The following is a 17857-nucleotide window of genomic DNA, read 5'->3' as shown; positions in this document are numbered from 1 at the left end:
TGCAGTCATCTGAAGCTCAGCTCCAGGATCCTTCTACATTTTTCATCCCCTGTACTCCACACTGAAAGTTTGCTACATGTGGCAGCATTGCCAGCTCATGTCTGCTTATGTGAGAAAATTAATGAGATATTTGTATTATAATCAGAAAATAGCAGAGCAACCTCCCCCTCCCCATGTTAAAATAACCCCAATTGATTTGAAAAATGCCGTTCTTCAATGCATAAACACTCAAAAGAGATTTCCTCATGCAACTGCAAACCTCTAATGAAGGTAGATTATTGTTCATTTCGATATGAACAGGAACTTTGATTTCTTGGCCCACAGCAACAGTTATGTAATCACCATTCCCTGCTGTTGTATTATAAATGCTGCTTTTGCATTTATTTAAGCTTTATTTGAAATGTCACAAAGTATATATTTTCCATTTTACCGCATGTGTGTATGCACACTTTGCCAACTGGCTCTAATACTTCACACATCTGATGAAATGGACGGAAAGGACAAAAACTAAGGTCGGATTAAGTAGGTTACTCTTATATAACCCCTCCACCATGACCATGATACCGTATCACTTTTGAAATATTGACCCAAGGGGCTAATTCCCTTATCTCCCCACATTGCTTGGGGTGAATGTGCAAAAATTTCAGAGATTTACCTTGGCTGCATTCTTTCCAAGATCTTGTTTATTATGATGTAAGTGTTCAAGTTTCCATAAGGTCAGGTATAGACACAGACAAGAATTACAGTGGAATTTTGAATTGTTTATGGTGCTGTGTTTATAGTGACATAAAAGGATTTTATCCTATGGTATTTTTATTTGGCCAGTGGCTTGGAGAGTATAGCAACATGATCAGGAAGGAGTATCTCAGGAGTACCTAAAGTAATAGTTTCCTCTAATCCGAAAGATAATCCTATGTCTTACATGTTTTTGTTCCCACCAAGCTTAACACTCTAGATCACTAATGTACGGCAGTCTCCTTCACCTTCTGTTCCCAAGGGTCATAGATGGCTATGGTTATTTGTAGAAGACCCAACCCCCCACTGCATTCTCCCAAATTAGTGAAGAAGATGGTTTCTTGGCATTTCTGTGCCCATGCGACTGCTATCTCTAATTGAATGACACGCTGAAGTGCACAATTCACTGCCAGCCAGCCCCATCCCATCTCGGTGGCAGAAAGCAGAACTGAAATGACAATTTCCATTTGTTAAGCACTTATAGCAGTTGTTAGCAATTGATTGAACAGCATAATATACATCAAAGAACTGTGTTGTGTTCTATGAGGAAGGGCGAAAGGGCGATTTTTTTTTTTATTGAGGATTCTGTGAAATGGTCTTGTCCAGGTCTTATTTTGCACACATCTCATGTGTCTAGGAAGCCATGGCTTCTGCCCCTTCTATTTTTATTTGAGCAGTGCTGGCCACTAAATCTTCCATTTGGCAGTGGAGGAGCCATTTCTTCAACTCTTTTCTCTCCTCAGCAGAGATATTGCATTTGAATGACTAATGTAGCACTCAGTGTGCAAGCTATTCACTGGCCAAGATTCATACGATGCCAGTCGATATCTTTTATTAGACCAAACATGCATTTTCTGAATATAAAAGTTCCAAAAATCACATTGGTATTAGTTAATAGTGAAATGAAACAAGTACAATCCAAAGCTTGTAATCTCCTGGCTGTTAAGGATGGACAAGTATCTCATTCGCATCTCTTTGCTCTTTGGTTATAAAAAGGCCACTTTGTTTCTCTGCTCTGCCTGAAGAATTCTGCTATCATCTCAAAAAGGAAATTCAGGATCTGTGGTTTTATCATGCAGCTGACATATCTTCAATCCACTTTAGCTTCTGAATTCTTTCTGAACATGTAACGTTGTAAACTGAAGGTTAAATTGAACTGGTGGAAATTGATATAGACATATATTCCACCCACATAGGAGATATGGACCATCAAAATTCCAATTTGGTTTGCAGGTGAAGTGGGTAGCTTCTAACAACTCCCAATAGAATGAAAGGCAGAATAAGAGCCATGGCACCCAGGAGACTCTTGTTCCAGAACAAAGCCAGAAATTCATATCTGGATGAGAAACTGTTTTTTGTGAGGAACTCTCCTCCCTGCTCCCCATTTGATCTGAACTTTGCTATTGTTCTGTTGGGAGATACAGAGAAGTGGTGGTGCCAGTGTGGAGCGAGATGGACAAAAGATCTATTTGTGTTGTCCTAGAAAAGGGTTCATGCTTGATGTCAGCATCCCATCTTGTTTGGGCATCTGTGCAAGCTGCTGTTCCAGAACTAAAATGTGCCTCTATCAAGCCCAGAATGTAGGCAACAATAAGCAGTCTGCTCCTTTTTTCTCTCCCTATGGGACAGAGAAGATGGGAGCATGCATCCAGGTCTTTTTGGGCTTGGGATAGGTTCATCTGGGAGAGCAATGGGCCAAGCTTGCTTAGCATTGTTTATCTAATAGCAGCAGACTATAAAGCTGGAGTTGTTAGAGGCATGAAGTTCCCTCTTCTGGTCATGCCCCTTCATTACATCCTAGAAATTATTGTATTGATCACAGGTTCACTGAGTAGTTTGAGAAGCACAACTTCTAAAGGTTCCCAGTCAAAAGACATGGTTTTTTTCCCCACCAGGAAGAAAGACAAAGTAGAAATATAAACTTTCATTTGGAAATGATGTATGTCATGTCCTCTATACAATTCTGTGAACAAGGCACTATAATTTCACAGCAACAGCTTGTCTGGAAGTGCCTACCATATTCTTCCAGCAGGGAAAGTATATTTTTACATTTATACATTACCATCTCCTCTAGAAGTTCAGGGTGGCATCATTTTATAATCACAGCATTATTCCTGCAAGGGATTTGGAGCTGTTGTATAATCACTGCTAAAAAAGCCTCCACTGGTCAAGTGGGGATTTAACTGTAGGTCTCCCCAGTCACAGTCCAATACATTAACTACTAACTGATATTGACTTCAGAATTGCGGCTTTTGCTGGACCAATCTTTTTTTTTTTTAATTATAGTTGTAACTTGGATAGCAGATTGCTGATTTGATTTAATCAAGGTAGGAATTTGAAGAAAGGAAATAATACATCTCATAACCTATTAATGGCACTAAGGACAATCTAAATGTTTCCACTATTTCTTTCGAATACATTAGCTTCTATCTTGATAGTCTCTCTCTTTTTGGTTTGTGGTTGTTGACTGATATAAAGTTAACTTGGTGTAACTTAGTCCAGCTAAGAAGCTGGATTGTGAAGCAGAAAGCAGTTGCTTTGAATTTATCCAGCATACACTGGTTGCATTCATAAAACTTACTTAACCTGTTTATTGCATCATGGCTTGGGACTACGGTACCTGAAAGGGTCGCCTTTTTTCTAGAGTCCCTACCCATCCAATCAGGGCAAATAGAATGGACATGCTGCAGATCCCATCAGACAAAAATGTTGGCTGACAGGGACTAGAAGGTGAGCTTTTTCTGCAATGGTCCCTGCTCTGTGAAACATCCTCCCTTCGGAGATTAGAATGGCCCCAAGCGTGTTTGCCTTCTATAAAGCTCTAAAAAATTTGGCTATGCTCCCAAGCCTGGGATGCTACATGTGCCAAGGCCCCCACCTCTTGGCTATATTGTTAACAGGCCAGATACCTTGCCTTTGTACGTACTTCAGATTAGACATAATGTTTTTTTATTGTTTTAATGCTTTTTAATATTTTTATTGTTTTAAAATGTTTTTAAATTTTTAATTGCAATATATGTTTTGAATATAGGTGAGCTGCCCAGTGTCATTTGCTAAGATGGGCAGCTACAGAAATCAAATCAATAACTACATACATACATACATACATACATACATACATACATACATACGCAAGCTCACTTCTGCTTTTGCAGAAAACATTAAAGCAATGTGGTTAAAATACTAGACTAGGACCAAGGAGATGAAGATTTTTTTCCCCCCTCTCAGCCATGGAGCCATTTTCTCTCAGCCCAACCAACTTCCTAAGGTTTTTGTTGTGAAGAAAAATAGGAAGTTAGATTGCTATATATGATGTTTTGAGCTTCTGAATGAAAGGTGGGTACCTAATAAACAAACAAGCAAACCATAAATGAACTGAACAAAGTGGTTTTGTGAAACCTATGAAACACACACACACAAATGAACATTAATGAAGCTCAGCATGTTATATGAATAAATGTAAACCTGGCTAAGTACATACACAGTCATCACATGTCCTTAAACTGCTGTTTCTAAGCCTCAATATCAATCTGTCCTTCAGCATTTTGTGGAAAACTAATATTCTCCTATCCTAAAAGGAAAAGCTACACCTTGAAGTTCAAATAACTGTTTTGCACATACATGATCCTATACTAGGTCCCCAGGACCTTCAAAGAAAATTGGGAAAGATTCCCGCTTGAAAACTTATTAAGCTGCTATCAAAGCTGGCACTATCAAAAATACTGAGTTTAACCGTGTGACTCAGAATAAGCAACTTCTAAGAACGGATTATACGGAGGTAATAAATATGAAGAACGTTGAACTTTAAATAATTATACAAATGCTAATTTGTCATTCCTGATTCCATAAAAAATATAACTTACATTAAATCCTAATGCTAAATGCTAAGATAGGGAAAACAAATAATTTGCTCACTGCTTTCACTATGAGTACAAAGGGATTTAAACAGTTACCATATCTGGTTCCAAATTCAATTGACCATTACTTGGCAACAGAACATAGATGTTTATATCCTTTGGCACCCTCTACTGGTTATCTAATTTTGCACATGTGCAATTATATTATTGCCCTTATTTGAAATATTTTAAAATTACCTTAAAGTATTTAGCTGACCTCCCCCCCTTTCCCACTCACTGAACTGGTGCAAGTTTGCCTGGAGAAAAATGGAATTACAACTCAACATATTGGAATGGGGAACCAATCATATCAAGGAGGATTGTTTTAAATTACATACTAAGTAGGCAATATATATATATATTAAATTCCCACCAAAGAATTTAAGAAAGTTCAAGAGTCTGAGTTTGACTTCTGAGGCTGCCACGAAGAGAAGTGCATTTGACTTCTTTTTTCAAACAATAATTAACATGTCAAACTCCCTATCACTAGCTGCAATCATTAGTTTAAATAGTTTTCAAAAGTGAAGATGGGTTTCTGGAGAACATATTCTGAGCAGCATTTGCACATGGTGGGAAGCACCACACAAGAAGGTGATTCCTAAAATAATTGGACCTTCGGGGAGACTTATATCTATAAATAACCATGTGCCGGGAACAAGCAATAAGGGAGCTTTGCAAATTTGGTTGTGCTCTTCCCAACTGAATCTGGTTGGCCAAAGATGAAAAGATAACATGGGTTAGATGAGTCTTTGTCTGGGCTAGCAAGGCTTCTCTGATCTTCTGGGGGCTCAGCTGCACAGTGGGTGACTAGAGGGACTGGCCCTGCCTGGGGTCTCTTATGCTGGATCATTGGGCAGGCAAAAGAAAGAGGAACAGAGGTTCCTTTGTGCCGCCTCATCTCATGCCTGCTTTGTATGTGTTGCAGCTGCCAGCTTTCCTACAGCTTGACCCAGGATTATTCATCTGGGCAAGCAGGGGGTAGCAGCCCCATTACTTCCTCAGATTCTCCATCCTTGCCTGCCTTTCCATCAGTTGGGGAAGGGGAGAGACATAAAACAACCAGAGTGCAGCCTTTTCCTCATTATCCTGTGTTATATAAAGTGGGTGTAGGCCAGTGGTGGGTTGCTCCCGGTTCGGCCCAGTTCGGCCGAGCCGGTAGCGGTGATGCTATTACATCACTGAACCAGTTCTCTTTCTTCGGAAGCTGGGCCTTCCTGCCCACCCCGCGTTATTCCGACCTTATATTTCTTCTTTTTTTCACTCAGCTAGAGGTGCGGCAGAGCGGATTGCCACACCTCAGCTGGGCAGATTCGCAACGCGCTTGCACAAAGCAGGGAAGAGACGATCAAGCGCGCACACAAAGAGAACCGGTAGTAATGCCGGTTAGAACCCACCCCTGGTGTAGGCTGTGTTTTCATATCTGGCTGTTTCTTCTTTGCATCTCTTGAAGGAGCTCCAGAAAAGCCTGCGTAGAATCAAGCCTCCTTCCTTCCAGCCTAGCTGTAATAACTGACTCTCCTTCCTCTTTTGGCAGAATGGGGCTGTGCCTGGTGAAACAGGTAAACGAGATGAGCACATGAAACGAGGCAACTGGGGCAACCAGATTGAATTCGTTCTCACGAGTGTTGGATATGCTGTTGGGCTTGGCAACGTGTGGCGCTTCCCTTACCTCTGCTACCGCAATGGAGGAGGTGAGTATGGAGGTCAGAGACTGTGTTTGTGGGAAGGCTGGTGAGGACTATGTGGGAGCATAGTCTGGCCTGAAAAGTACAAAGTTGTTGTGACCTAAGTTGCTGGTAGCAGAGAAGCTCTTCATAATTGATTCTTCATCTGCCTCTGCTTCAGCACAACAGGGAATGGTGGGCCTTTCACTGCAGCTTCCTAACAATTCTGGGACTCAGCTTTGTTCTTGGGGCCTGGCTCAAGATGGGAAGCTATATGCTTCCCTACCTTCCTGACCAGAGGTACTTTGAATGTACTAAGTTATGATTTTCAGGACTTGTGAACCAAGCTGGGCTGGGAATTCTTTAACTAATAGCCCAAACCCTTTTGGTAAACCTGTCCATTTCTGCACATTCCATTACTTTTAGTATTATTTTGTCCTCTGATGGCGTGTCTTCTAATTTCCAAGTTTGCACGATTGTGATTCTTGCTGCTGTCAAAGATATGAATTATCAAATATTGTATTTCTTTTTCATAATGATTTGGGGTTTTTTTTGGTTTTTTTTAATTATTATTATTTTATTTTTTTAATAATGATTTGTTAATATTCCTAATAGGTATGTTTCTGGTTTCAATAGAACTCTCTGGGTAATAATTTCTTCTAATTGTTTTTGGATCATTTTCCAAAAAATTTTTGCTTTTTGGCATGACCACCACATAAGATAGTATGTCCCTTTTTGTGATCTACATTTCCAACAATCTTGTGAAGTGTTAGGGAACATCTTTGCCAGGCGTGGGGGAGCCCAAACACTTCTGGAAGGCACCAGATTGGGGAAAGTCCAGCTAACCTACCAATTGCACATACTGGTATTGAGTTTGTAGGAAAGGAGTGCTTGAAACAAGCTGGGAATTACTGGCACAAATAGCAGACTTTATTCCCATTTTGAATAAAACCTAAAATGTATCTTTTATTTCTTCATGGCTTTAAAGTCCTCCATTTCCTCAATCCGAGAATTTTAAATCTTACCCAGTGCTTTCTTATTCTACATTGACTCTTTTATAACTGCAGATGCCAGGAACTGAATTTGACCTTGGCATACAGAGCATGACTTCGAAATCCTGTAAGACTGATTTCTTCCTTTTATTCTGTCTCTAGGTGCTTTCCTGTTCCCCTATTTCATCATGTTGGTGTTCTGTGGGATCCCCCTGTTTTTCTTGGAACTCTCTTTTGGACAATTTGCTAGCCAGGGCTGCTTGGGCGTCTGGAAGATCAGCCCCATGTTCAAAGGTAAGAGAGAATCAATGGACACTCCCTCAGATTACTGCCACAATCACATTCTCCATCTGGATCTTGTGCGCCCCCCCCCTCCCCCGACGTTACAACAGGGCCAGTTCTACCATAAATCAGAGCTGAAATGTGTGGCAAGGGAACACTATGTTCTCCATTGTTTCAGGCAACAAAATGTCTGAGCTGAAAGACACATTGGCATTATCAAATGAGAAATATGTATCATTAGATATATTAGTATGTTTTACAAACATTTTAAACTAGAGAATTTTAGTAGTTGGAAAATAAAGTTGCTACCCTGCCCCACTTCCAGGTCAGCTACATCATCCACAGTGCTTCCTGTGAGTGGACTATTACTTTCTTCTTCTGAGGCAGAACTGAAGTCCTAAAGACACTTCTCTAGGATCATTGCAGTTTTAGCCTCACACACACACACACACACACACATGGATATCCCTCAGTGGTGAAATCTCAAATTTGTTACTACTGGTTCTGTGGGCATGGCTTGGTGGGGGGTAATGTGACTGGGTGGGTGTGGTCTTTTTTTTTTTTTAAACCATTTTTTCTACAACCTCTTCAGCGAAGAGGTTGTAAAAAAATGCTTTCAAAAGGCTTTGACGATCCCAGCTGAGTTGCCTGATTAGCAGAGGCTTTCTTTCTTTTAAAAGCTTCTGCCGATAAGGCAACTCAGCTTGGATCATTAGAGGTTTTTAAAAGAAAAAAAACCTCTGTCTATCAGGCAACTCAGCTTGGATCGTCAGAGGCTTTTAAAAGCATTCAGAGGTTGAAGAAAAAATGCTTTTAAAAGCCTTTGACGATCCCAGCTGAGCCGCGCGATCGTCAAAGGCTTTTTTTTTTACTTTTAAAAGCATTTTTTGGCCGAAGAGGTTGTAGAAAAAATGCTTTTAAATTTTTTTAAAAAAACCTCTGATGATTGCACAGCTCAGCTGGGCATGGTGGGGGGGGCAAGGATTTTTGCTACCAGTTCTCCTAACCACCCACCTCCATCGCTACCGGATCAGGCGATCCGGTCCAAACCAGGAGCATTTCACCTCTGGTATTCCTGCAGGACAAAGAAGGGTGTAGATGACACAGCATGCATGGACACAATGCAGTACAGATCCTAGTCCCTTTCTACTTGCATTGCAAAATTGCACACAAGAATGTAAATGGAAGAAATTATGTCTTGATTTCACAATGCACAATGCACATTTCATCATTTGACAAAATCTCAACTTGCTGCATATGTCTTGAAAAAAAGAGGATGGAAGACAACAAAACAAAAAACAAAACAAAACAAAACAATGGTGGATGCCTACCACATCCACTCCTGACTATCCAAGCCTGATCAGACAAATATATATTTCTTCCCCCACTGTGGAGAGGAACTGGAGAGAAAAGATATCCACTCAGCTTCCTTGCAGCAACTCTAGGATTTTCAAAATGGTTGCTGTATGCCATCTAGTTTTGATCTAACTGGCATGGAGCCGAGGTAATTAACCAGGGGACTGGGTAACTGTCAGCCATGTAATGTGAACACAATTTCTAGAACCATATCTGATTATTGCTAAAAACCTGATTGAAGGCCTAGCAACTAAGCTTGTATTTTCATTTCAGAGAACCTGCTTTTTTTAAAGGTAGAACATCTGTAGTTCACAATAAATCCAAAAGAAAAGGTCAGCATATATACTTCCTAGCACTAGCTTTCTGCCATATTTATTCTGCCCAGTTGTAAATGTATGAGTTATGGTCCCTCTAATCTAGATACGTTACTATTCATGTGCAGTCTTCTTGTTTCCCACCTCTTGGCTACATTTCTGCTGTTTTGAATCTGGAAGCAGAAGACTGTAATGGCAGTGTTTGCACTAGATATTTAATGCTAAAGCACCAGCAGCCAATTCTAATTGTGGTGTTCACCTCCTTGCATACGCTTCAACGAACCATATAATGGCTTAATGGATAGTCTGATTCACACAACTGGATAGGAGAATGGCTAGGTTCCAAAAAACATGCTGAACCACAAACCGCAATATTGTTTTAGTTGTATAAACCTAATCAGTGTGTGTGAGTGTTGGCAGGACCTGACTCTGTATCATAAACTAGCCTCATGAGCTTTATTGTTTCTGCTTTAAATTAAACTTGCCCCTGCCATATGTAGTGTGCATGTTGCAAACTTACACCCTCTGCTTTACAATTCCAACATGAATGTGTTCTGTTTTTTACATTTAGCAACAAACTCCCATCTCAAAATCTTCCTATTTATCCTTATACTTTATTTCCTTCAGGTGTTGGCTATGGTATGATGGTTGTCTCCAGCTACATTGGAATCTATTACAATGTTGTGATCTGTATCGCCTTCTATTATTTCTTCTCATCAATGACACGGGTGCTACCCTGGACATACTGTAATAACTTTTGGAATACAGGAAATTGCACCAGTGTGTTGGATGTTACCAACAGCTCAGTGGGTTCATCACTCAACATCACACGTATCTTCAACCAGACTCTGAAGCGCACTAGCCCCAGTGAGGAATACTGGAGGTGATAATGGAGGCAGATAATGGGCAGGGAGGGGAATTAAGTAAATGGATATGTGGGGAAATGGGAATTGGTTTGTGAGAGATGTGGGAATAATCTGATCATCACTTCTGAGCATTAGTTATTACGCTTACTGGGATGATGGAAGTTTTAATTCAGAACATATAGACAGGGACAGAATTATGGAAGACTGATCCATAATTGGGCATGTCACAATGGCACATTGAATCTGTGATCCTAGCTTATTCTGTCTATAAGTTTCAGCCACCATCCCAACCGCTGTGTCTGAATGACATTACCTAAGGCAAGTTGTATATTGGAAAGATGTTGCTTCAAATGGAACAGGTAGCAAAAAGATTGGATGTAGGCAGAGCCATATGTTATTAACATGATTTATAATCAGAGGCAGATAGACTATTGCTGGATCAAGGGATGGAAACAATAGGTAAGAAAATAAAATTGCAATATTTTTGACTTGAGTTGAAATAAATCCATTTTGACCCTTGAATTAGGAAATCCAAGAATATCATGTTAGGGGAGTTATTTATACTCTAATAGACTTGTCACCTATATTTTTAAAAGTTTCTTATTAGAGGTGGTTGAAAACAATTTCTCCATAAATTCTTATGAATCTTATCATGTTGGTGAAAGCTGGTGTAAGTTCGTAGTGCTGAACTATGAACATCTATATACTGGTGTACTTAATTTCTGACTCTAAAACTTGTTCAAAGCAGTTAACTATCCCATCTTTTAGATTTTTTTTTCTGTATTTGTTGATCTTGAGTGCCAGTTTTGGAGACCCATGGATGCAAATTGGTTTGGTGCATTTGCTAGACATGGATGTAAAGTGCTTGCAAACTGGAGCTTATAGTCCTATCTTTTCTTCCAGGCGGTATGTATTGAAGCTCTCTAATGACATCGGGAATTTGGGTGAAGTGCGGCTTCCCCTGCTGGGTTGTTTGGGCGTCTCTTGGATCGTCGTCTTCCTCTGCCTATTCAAGAGTGTGAAGTCCTCAGGAAAAGCAAGTAGTGTTCCTCTTCCTTAACTCACCCATGTCCAAGCCTAGCCGTGTCCATATAAACCCTTTACTGCTTTTAGATTGGCTTTTGACCCTATCTGCAAACACCCTTGTCCTTTGTCTTGGACTATTTTCCCACTTGAAGTTTTACATTGACATAGCACTCCTCATGTTCATCCTTATAGTCACATAAGAGCGGTTTATCTCATTCTATGGGTTTATAAAACTAGTCAAAAATGGGTGTTCCGAAATACTTATTAGATTCTATTTATTTGTTAAACTATAGTGGCTGCAATAGAGGGTGTTTATTTTAAGAGCTGTGGTGGCGCAGTGGTTAGAAGGCAGTACTGCAGGCTACTTCTGCTGACTGCCGGCTGCCAGAAGTTTGGGTCTCACCAGCTCAAGATTGACTCAGCCTTCCATCCTTCCAAGGTTGGTAAAATGAGGACCCAGATTGTTGGGAGCAACATGCTGACTCTGTAAACCGCTTAGAGAGGGCTGTAAAGCACTATGAAGCGGTATATAGGTCTATATTCTATTGCTATTAAGAAGAATAGAGTCAAAGCTTATTTGGATAGGCCAGGGGTGAAATGTAAAATTTGTTACTACCGGTTCTGTGGGCGTGGCTTGGGGGGGTTAATGTGACTGGGTGGGCATGGCCAACTTTTTTTTTTTTTAACTTTTCAAAGCATTTTTTCTAATGCTTTGAAAAGCCTCTGCCAATCAGGCAACTCAGCTGGGATCGTCAGAGAGGCATTTTAAAAATTACCTCTCTGCCGATCAGGCAACTCAGCTGGGAGTTGCCAGAGACTTTTCAAAGCATTTTTTTTACCACCTCTTCAGCCAAGAGGTTGCAGAAAAAAATGCTTTGAAAAGCCTCTGATGATCCCAGCTGAGCTGCGCTTTTTTTTTTTTTTTTTTACTTTTAAAAGCATTTTTTCCTTCGGAAGAGGTTGTAGAAAAAATGCTTTTAAAAGTAAAAAAAAAGCCTCTGATGATCGTGTGGCTCAGATGGGCATGGGGGGGGGATTTTTGCTACTGGTTCTCCGAACCACCCGCCGCCATCGCTACCGGATCGGGCAATCCGGTCCGAACTGGGAGCATTTCACCCTTGGGATAGGCTGATGGTTGTCATGCTGTTAGGAAATCAAAGTTCTAAGAAAAGGAATTTTTGCTGGAACCTACTTTCTACTAGCAATATGTCTGAATGCTCTTCAACTTTTCCTTTGTCCTCCCTCTTTCAGGTGGTATATTTCACAGCAACATTCCCATACCTGGTGCTGACAATCTTATTTGTGCGGGGAATCACTCTTGAAGGTGCAGTTAGTGGCATCACATACTATCTGACACCACAGTGGGACAAAATCCTTGATGCAAAGGTATTTAGTTGGGATATCATAGAGGGGTTCGTAAGCTGTGCAGGCCAGAGCCATAACTCAGCCACCTCCCTCTAATTTGAAACTACAAGGGCAACTCTGTTTCCTCAGTGACATCTTTTATCTTTGATAGGTATGGGGAGATGCTGCCTCTCAGATCTTCTATTCACTGGGCTGTGCCTGGGGTGGGCTTATCACCATGGCATCATATAACAAGTTTCACAACAATTGCTACAGGTACGATGTTTGATAGTCATGATGGGGAAAGGATGTACAAAGATTTTTTTGGTGATATATAGTAGTTCATATGTCTAAAAAAATAATCTGCATGAAAAATAGTGCAGGGATGCTAGAATCCTTGTCTCTCCCATTGTGGAGGAACTTGATTTTAAACAATGCATGGTTTTTGAGCTTTTCTTTGAAAAGTAAACAAAAGTTTACTTTTGTCTTAAAGCAGTGTTTCTCAACCTTGGTAGCTTGAAGATGGGTGGACTTCAACTCCCAGAATCCCCCAGCCAGCAGCACTGGCTGGGGGATTCTGAGAGTTGAAGTCCACCCATCTTCAAGCTTCCAAGGTTGAGAAACACTGTCTTAAAGCATGAAGTGGAGCAGTCTCAGAATGCAGATTAATTATGAACATGACCCAAGTTCACATAATGCTTTGTATTAATTCGGCAAATTGAAATAGAAGTTGTATTTTCTTTGTTCTTTGTAATTAAATAATTTTGCCTTCTTTTATCTAAGGCTCTCAGAACTGCAGGTGGCTTTCATAAGATTACCTTTAGAAAGAACAAGTTATATTTTATCAGATGGGTTTATATCCCACCCTTTTACCAACAAATGGTGCTCAAGATGGCTGCAAGAATTAAAATATGCAGTCTTCTCGAATTAACTAAAACATACCATATTTTCTGGTGTATAAGACGACTTTTTTTAACACATGAAAATCTTCTCAAAAGTCGGGGGTCGTCTTATACGCTGGATGTCGTTCTCCTGTAACCAGGCAGACCAGCCCGAAAGGCTCTGACAAGCCTTAAATGGCTCTGGTGATCCAAGCTCTGACGATCCCAGCTTTGCCTGCTAATCAGGCAACTCAGCTAGGATCGCCAGAGCCATGTAAAAGGAAAAAGTTTTTTCCTTTTACATGGCTCTGGCAATCCAAACTCTGACGATCCCAGCTGCGTTGCCTGCTAATCAGGCAACGCAGCTGGGATCGCCAGAGCCATGTAAAAGGAAAAAAGTTTTCCCCCTCCAGCTTGCTTACCTTAGCTGCTAGTCGCAACGCTTGCCTTGCTTCACTTGCCTGAATCCATTCCATCAGCAAGCCACTCACTGCCTGCAATCAAGCAGGCAGGGAGTTGTGGACTTCAACTCCCAGAATTCCTCAGCCAGCAAAACAAAGCTGGCTGAGGAATTCTGGGAGTTGAAGTCTACAAGTCTTAAAGTTGCCAAGGTTGGAGATCCCTGTTCTATTGGGTAAGTTTTTTTCCCCTTTGGGAGCTTTAAAAAAAAAGTTAATTGGGTTTTTTTTTTTAGTTGTTCTTTTTTAGACCTCGCCATTTAAAGTTTAGAAAGTTTTAAATTTAGCTTTCATATAAAAATTAAAATAAAATAAAATAAAATAAAATAATATTTGTGCAGCTTTCTGAGATTTAGTGTGTTTCTGTAGTGTTTCACTCTAACTACACAAACACACAAAATCTCACAAAGCTGTATGTGGAATTTTGTGTGTGTAAAGTGTGAAAGTTGTTTTTTGGGGCTTTTTGGGGCTGTGTGAGGTTCCTGCTTGTTGCAGGGGCCATTTTGGGTCTAGCACAGCTACTTTTACATTGTGGGTGAGCCAGTTGATGTTTTTTAATTTTTATTTGGAAGAGGGGTAGTCTTATACGGCGAGTATAGCCCAAACCCTATATTTTAACAGGAAAAGTCGGGGGTCATCTTATACACCCAGTTATCTTATACATTGGAAAATACGGTAGTTAAATACAAATAAAATATAACAATAAAAATAAACCTCTCCCCTAATTTAGTATCTAAATGCACTTGCACGTCATACATGAGAGCCCATTCTCTAGATGCAGATCTTTTGGCTTCCTTCAGGATGCTCACCTTCAACTGCAGTTTTCATGAGCTCTCCCAACTTGGTGTATCTACAGAGACAGCATCATCATCAGCATCACCAACTGTGCTACCAGTGTCTACGCAGGTTTCGTCATCTTCTCTATCCTCGGCTTCATGGCTCATCACCTGGGAGTGGATGTTTCCAAGGTGGCCGACCAAGGTCCTGGCTTGGCATTTGTGGCCTATCCTGAGGCATTGACACTCCTCCCCGTTTCCCCTTTTTGGTCTGTTCTCTTCTTCTTCATGCTCATCCTGCTGGGGCTGGGTACACAGGTAAACACAGCTATTTGCAGCTCATGCTTTGGGGGAATTCTAGGGCCCAACATGTCTGAAAGTTACAATTCCAGAGAAAGCTAAACTAGCTAATAAACATAAATGGAAAATAGTGTGCATCTATTATATGTGTGAATGTGCGTTTGTTAAAATGCAAATCACCTCTGTGTATATACACATAAACACATACCCCACACTTGATTCATCTAGTTTGAAGGAAAGATGAAGACTTAATGGTGCTTGGAAATCATGGGAAATGGAAAATGATTATTCTGATTCTGAATGACTATCATTCCAAATTCCTTTATGGCAAACTGAATCATAATGAAGCTGTATCCTGGTGCTTTCTAGATGGAATACAAGCTCCCATTATATTTAAGATGTATAATCAATTCTCATGCCGACTTAGAATGATGGGATTTGTAGTCATACACATCTGGACTACACCCACCTGGGGAAGGTGGCAGGTTAAGGCACTGAACTTAACTATTAGCGCTAGATTCTCCTCCCAAATAAAGTATATTTGCCCCAAGTGCTGATTCACTTAAGAAGCACTGCTGATCTCCAACCTTTACATTAATCAAAACTGATGCACAGGTAGTCCTTGGCTTATACCCACAGTTGAGCCCAATTTTTTTGTTGCTAAGTGAGACCGTTGTTAAATGACTTTTGCCCAATTTTACAACTTTTCTTGCCACAGTTGTTAAGTGAATCAGTGCTGTGGTTAAGTTAGTAACATGGGTTGTTAAGTGAATCTGGCTTCCCCATTGATTTTGCTTACGAGAAGGTTGACTCTGCGACACCGCAACCATCATAAATATGAACTGGTTGCCAAGCATCCAAATTTTGATCACATAACCATTGGGATGCTGCAACGGTCGTAAGTGTGAAAAATGGTCATAAATCACTTTTCTCAATACTGTTGTACCTTCGAATGGTTACTAAACGAATGGTTGTAAGTTGAGGACTACCTGTAGTTGGAGAGAGAACGAGTAATTTTACTGTTGCTAAATGAAGGAAGACAGAGAGAGCAAAACCTCCATGGCATGTATGTTGAACTTGTATTTTTCCTTCTTCCTTGTTTTCCTCAGTTCTGTCTCCTGGAAACTCTTGTCACAGCCATTGTGGATGAAGTGGGAAATGAATGGATATTGCGTCGGAAGACTTTTGTGACTCTAGGTGTGGCTGTGGTGGGCTTTCTGCTAGGTATCCCACTCACCACACAGGTATGAGGGAGAGTTAAAGGGCAAGGCAGAAATAGCCCATTCTCATTCTAAGGGGCTTGCTTAATCCAGTACTTATTTTCTTCTTTTGTTTCTCCTCTAGGCTGGTATTTATTGGTTATTGTTGATGGACAATTACGCAGCAAGTTTCTCACTTGTGGTTATTTCATGCATCATGTGTGTTGCCATTATGTATGTCTATGGTGAGTAACTTCTGCCAATTGCATGGATTAATTGGAACAATTCAAGAATATAGGAATGGCTGCAATACTGATGTTCCAGTTAGCATTTGATCAATACAGCCAGAACTCCCCTGTGGGCCTGATGGCCACTATAACTATAACTATATTATATAGATTCAAGAGTAGAAAATGGTGCTTTCCCTGACTACAGTTTCCTGACCTTGGAGCCTGGAGTAAGAAACAGAAAGGGAAAAGTTGCAATCAGGAATTTTTGTTCAATTCTTTCTTATGAAGAGTCCATAACTCAAATGCAGACTGGACTAATATCCAATCACAACAATTCAAAGGATATTAAAGTTTACTTGGATGTTGTCAGTATTTGGTTTCATTGGACACATTTCGCTCGCAGCTCAGAAGACTGCGGATCCAAGGTGCAGATCTGATTACTTGCTCCCCAACTAAAAAGAGTTCGTAGTTAAAGAAACAGATTACAGCAGCAGGTTTAGTACAGAAATCTGGCATCCTCGGGCAAGTTTCAGGAGCATAAGGCTAGTATTCTAGGGAATCAGGTCATTGTGATGTCTCCTAACCACCTTCCAATCATTGCTGTTGCTATCACATTTACGACATTATACTGAGGGAACCATTTGTCCTAAGAGGGGGTGCCCCAAAGGATATTTTGCCCAGTGTTCTCTGGACTGGACATTAACCCTTTCAGGCACTCTGCCAGTAGGCAATGAGACCCTGCTTCAAGTCTCTTCATTGAAGAGACTTTATTTTGTGCTGTGCTTTCCCTCTCAGGAGTTGTGATAGAGGTAGGGAGCAGAGCAAAGGAGCCCTACTGAGGAACAGGGAGAGAAACACAATGAAGAAATATATTCTGTGGAGTCTTGCAGTATTCCTAGTGTCTAATTATAATACCTCCAGTCTAATTGACTGACCATCTTCTCATCCAGGTTACCGGAGCTATTTCAAGGACATTGAGATGATGCTTGGTTTTCCACCACCCATATTTTTCCAGATCTGTTGGAGGTTCATCTCTCCAGTTATCATCTTTGTGAGTACAAAGAAGGGGGGGGGGACACAGAAAAACATAGGAGACAGGATTGGGAGTGAGGGAAAAGGGGACTGGGTGACTTAACAACATAATCAGGATGGAATAAAGACTAGACTGCTTTTGTGACAAAAACACAGTGATAAGCAAGGGGGAGAGAAGGCCATAGGTTTTCTACTTCCCATGATAAAAACATCCATGTCTGAGAAATTAAGAGAGCTTTTGAAGGTTCCCAGAATGCAAGACTAGGAATGATGCCAGGCAGAATACATTTTGGTTTCAATCTGCCTTTCCCCTCTCTCCTTCCAGTTTATCCTCATATTCACAGTGATTCAGTATGAACCAATCACATACAACACATATGTGTACCCGCCCTGGGCCATCGGCATTGGTTTCTGTATGGCACTCTCATCGGTCATCTGCATCCCCATCTATGCAGGCTACTACATTTTGCGCTCAGAAGGAGACACGCTACTGCAGGTAGGGCTGG

At 40.7% G+C, this 17857-nt stretch overlaps 1 protein-coding gene across 9 annotated transcripts in view; it reads left to right on the top strand.

The window, feature by feature from the left end:
- SLC6A9 (solute carrier family 6 member 9) overlaps window positions 1-17857 on the top strand; it is a 59397-nt gene that overhangs the window by 39215 nt on the left and 2325 nt on the right. For all 9 annotated transcript variants that reach the window (XM_034414888.3, XM_034414893.3, XM_087889645.1 and 6 more), the window contains 11 exons: window positions 6166-6322; window positions 7450-7581; window positions 9867-10122; window positions 11009-11141; window positions 12383-12517; window positions 12648-12751; window positions 14671-14908; window positions 16000-16134; window positions 16235-16334; window positions 17270-17370; window positions 17677-17847. In XM_034414888.3, the coding sequence (XP_034270779.2) occupies window positions 6166-6322; window positions 7450-7581; window positions 9867-10122; window positions 11009-11141; window positions 12383-12517; window positions 12648-12751; window positions 14671-14908; window positions 16000-16134; window positions 16235-16334; window positions 17270-17370; window positions 17677-17847 (1662 nt within the window). The remainder of the gene's footprint in view (window positions 1-6165; window positions 6323-7449; window positions 7582-9866; window positions 10123-11008; window positions 11142-12382; window positions 12518-12647; window positions 12752-14670; window positions 14909-15999; window positions 16135-16234; window positions 16335-17269; window positions 17371-17676; window positions 17848-17857) is intronic.

This window comes from Pantherophis guttatus, chromosome 3 (assembly GCF_059756535.1).
Source record: "Pantherophis guttatus breed Tessera chromosome 3, ASM5975653v1, whole genome shotgun sequence".
In the NCBI taxonomy this organism is placed as follows: Eukaryota; Metazoa; Chordata; class Lepidosauria; order Squamata; family Colubridae; genus Pantherophis; species Pantherophis guttatus.
The sequence above is the reverse complement of the archived record's forward strand: the minus strand, read 5'-3'. Positions and strand labels throughout refer to the sequence as shown.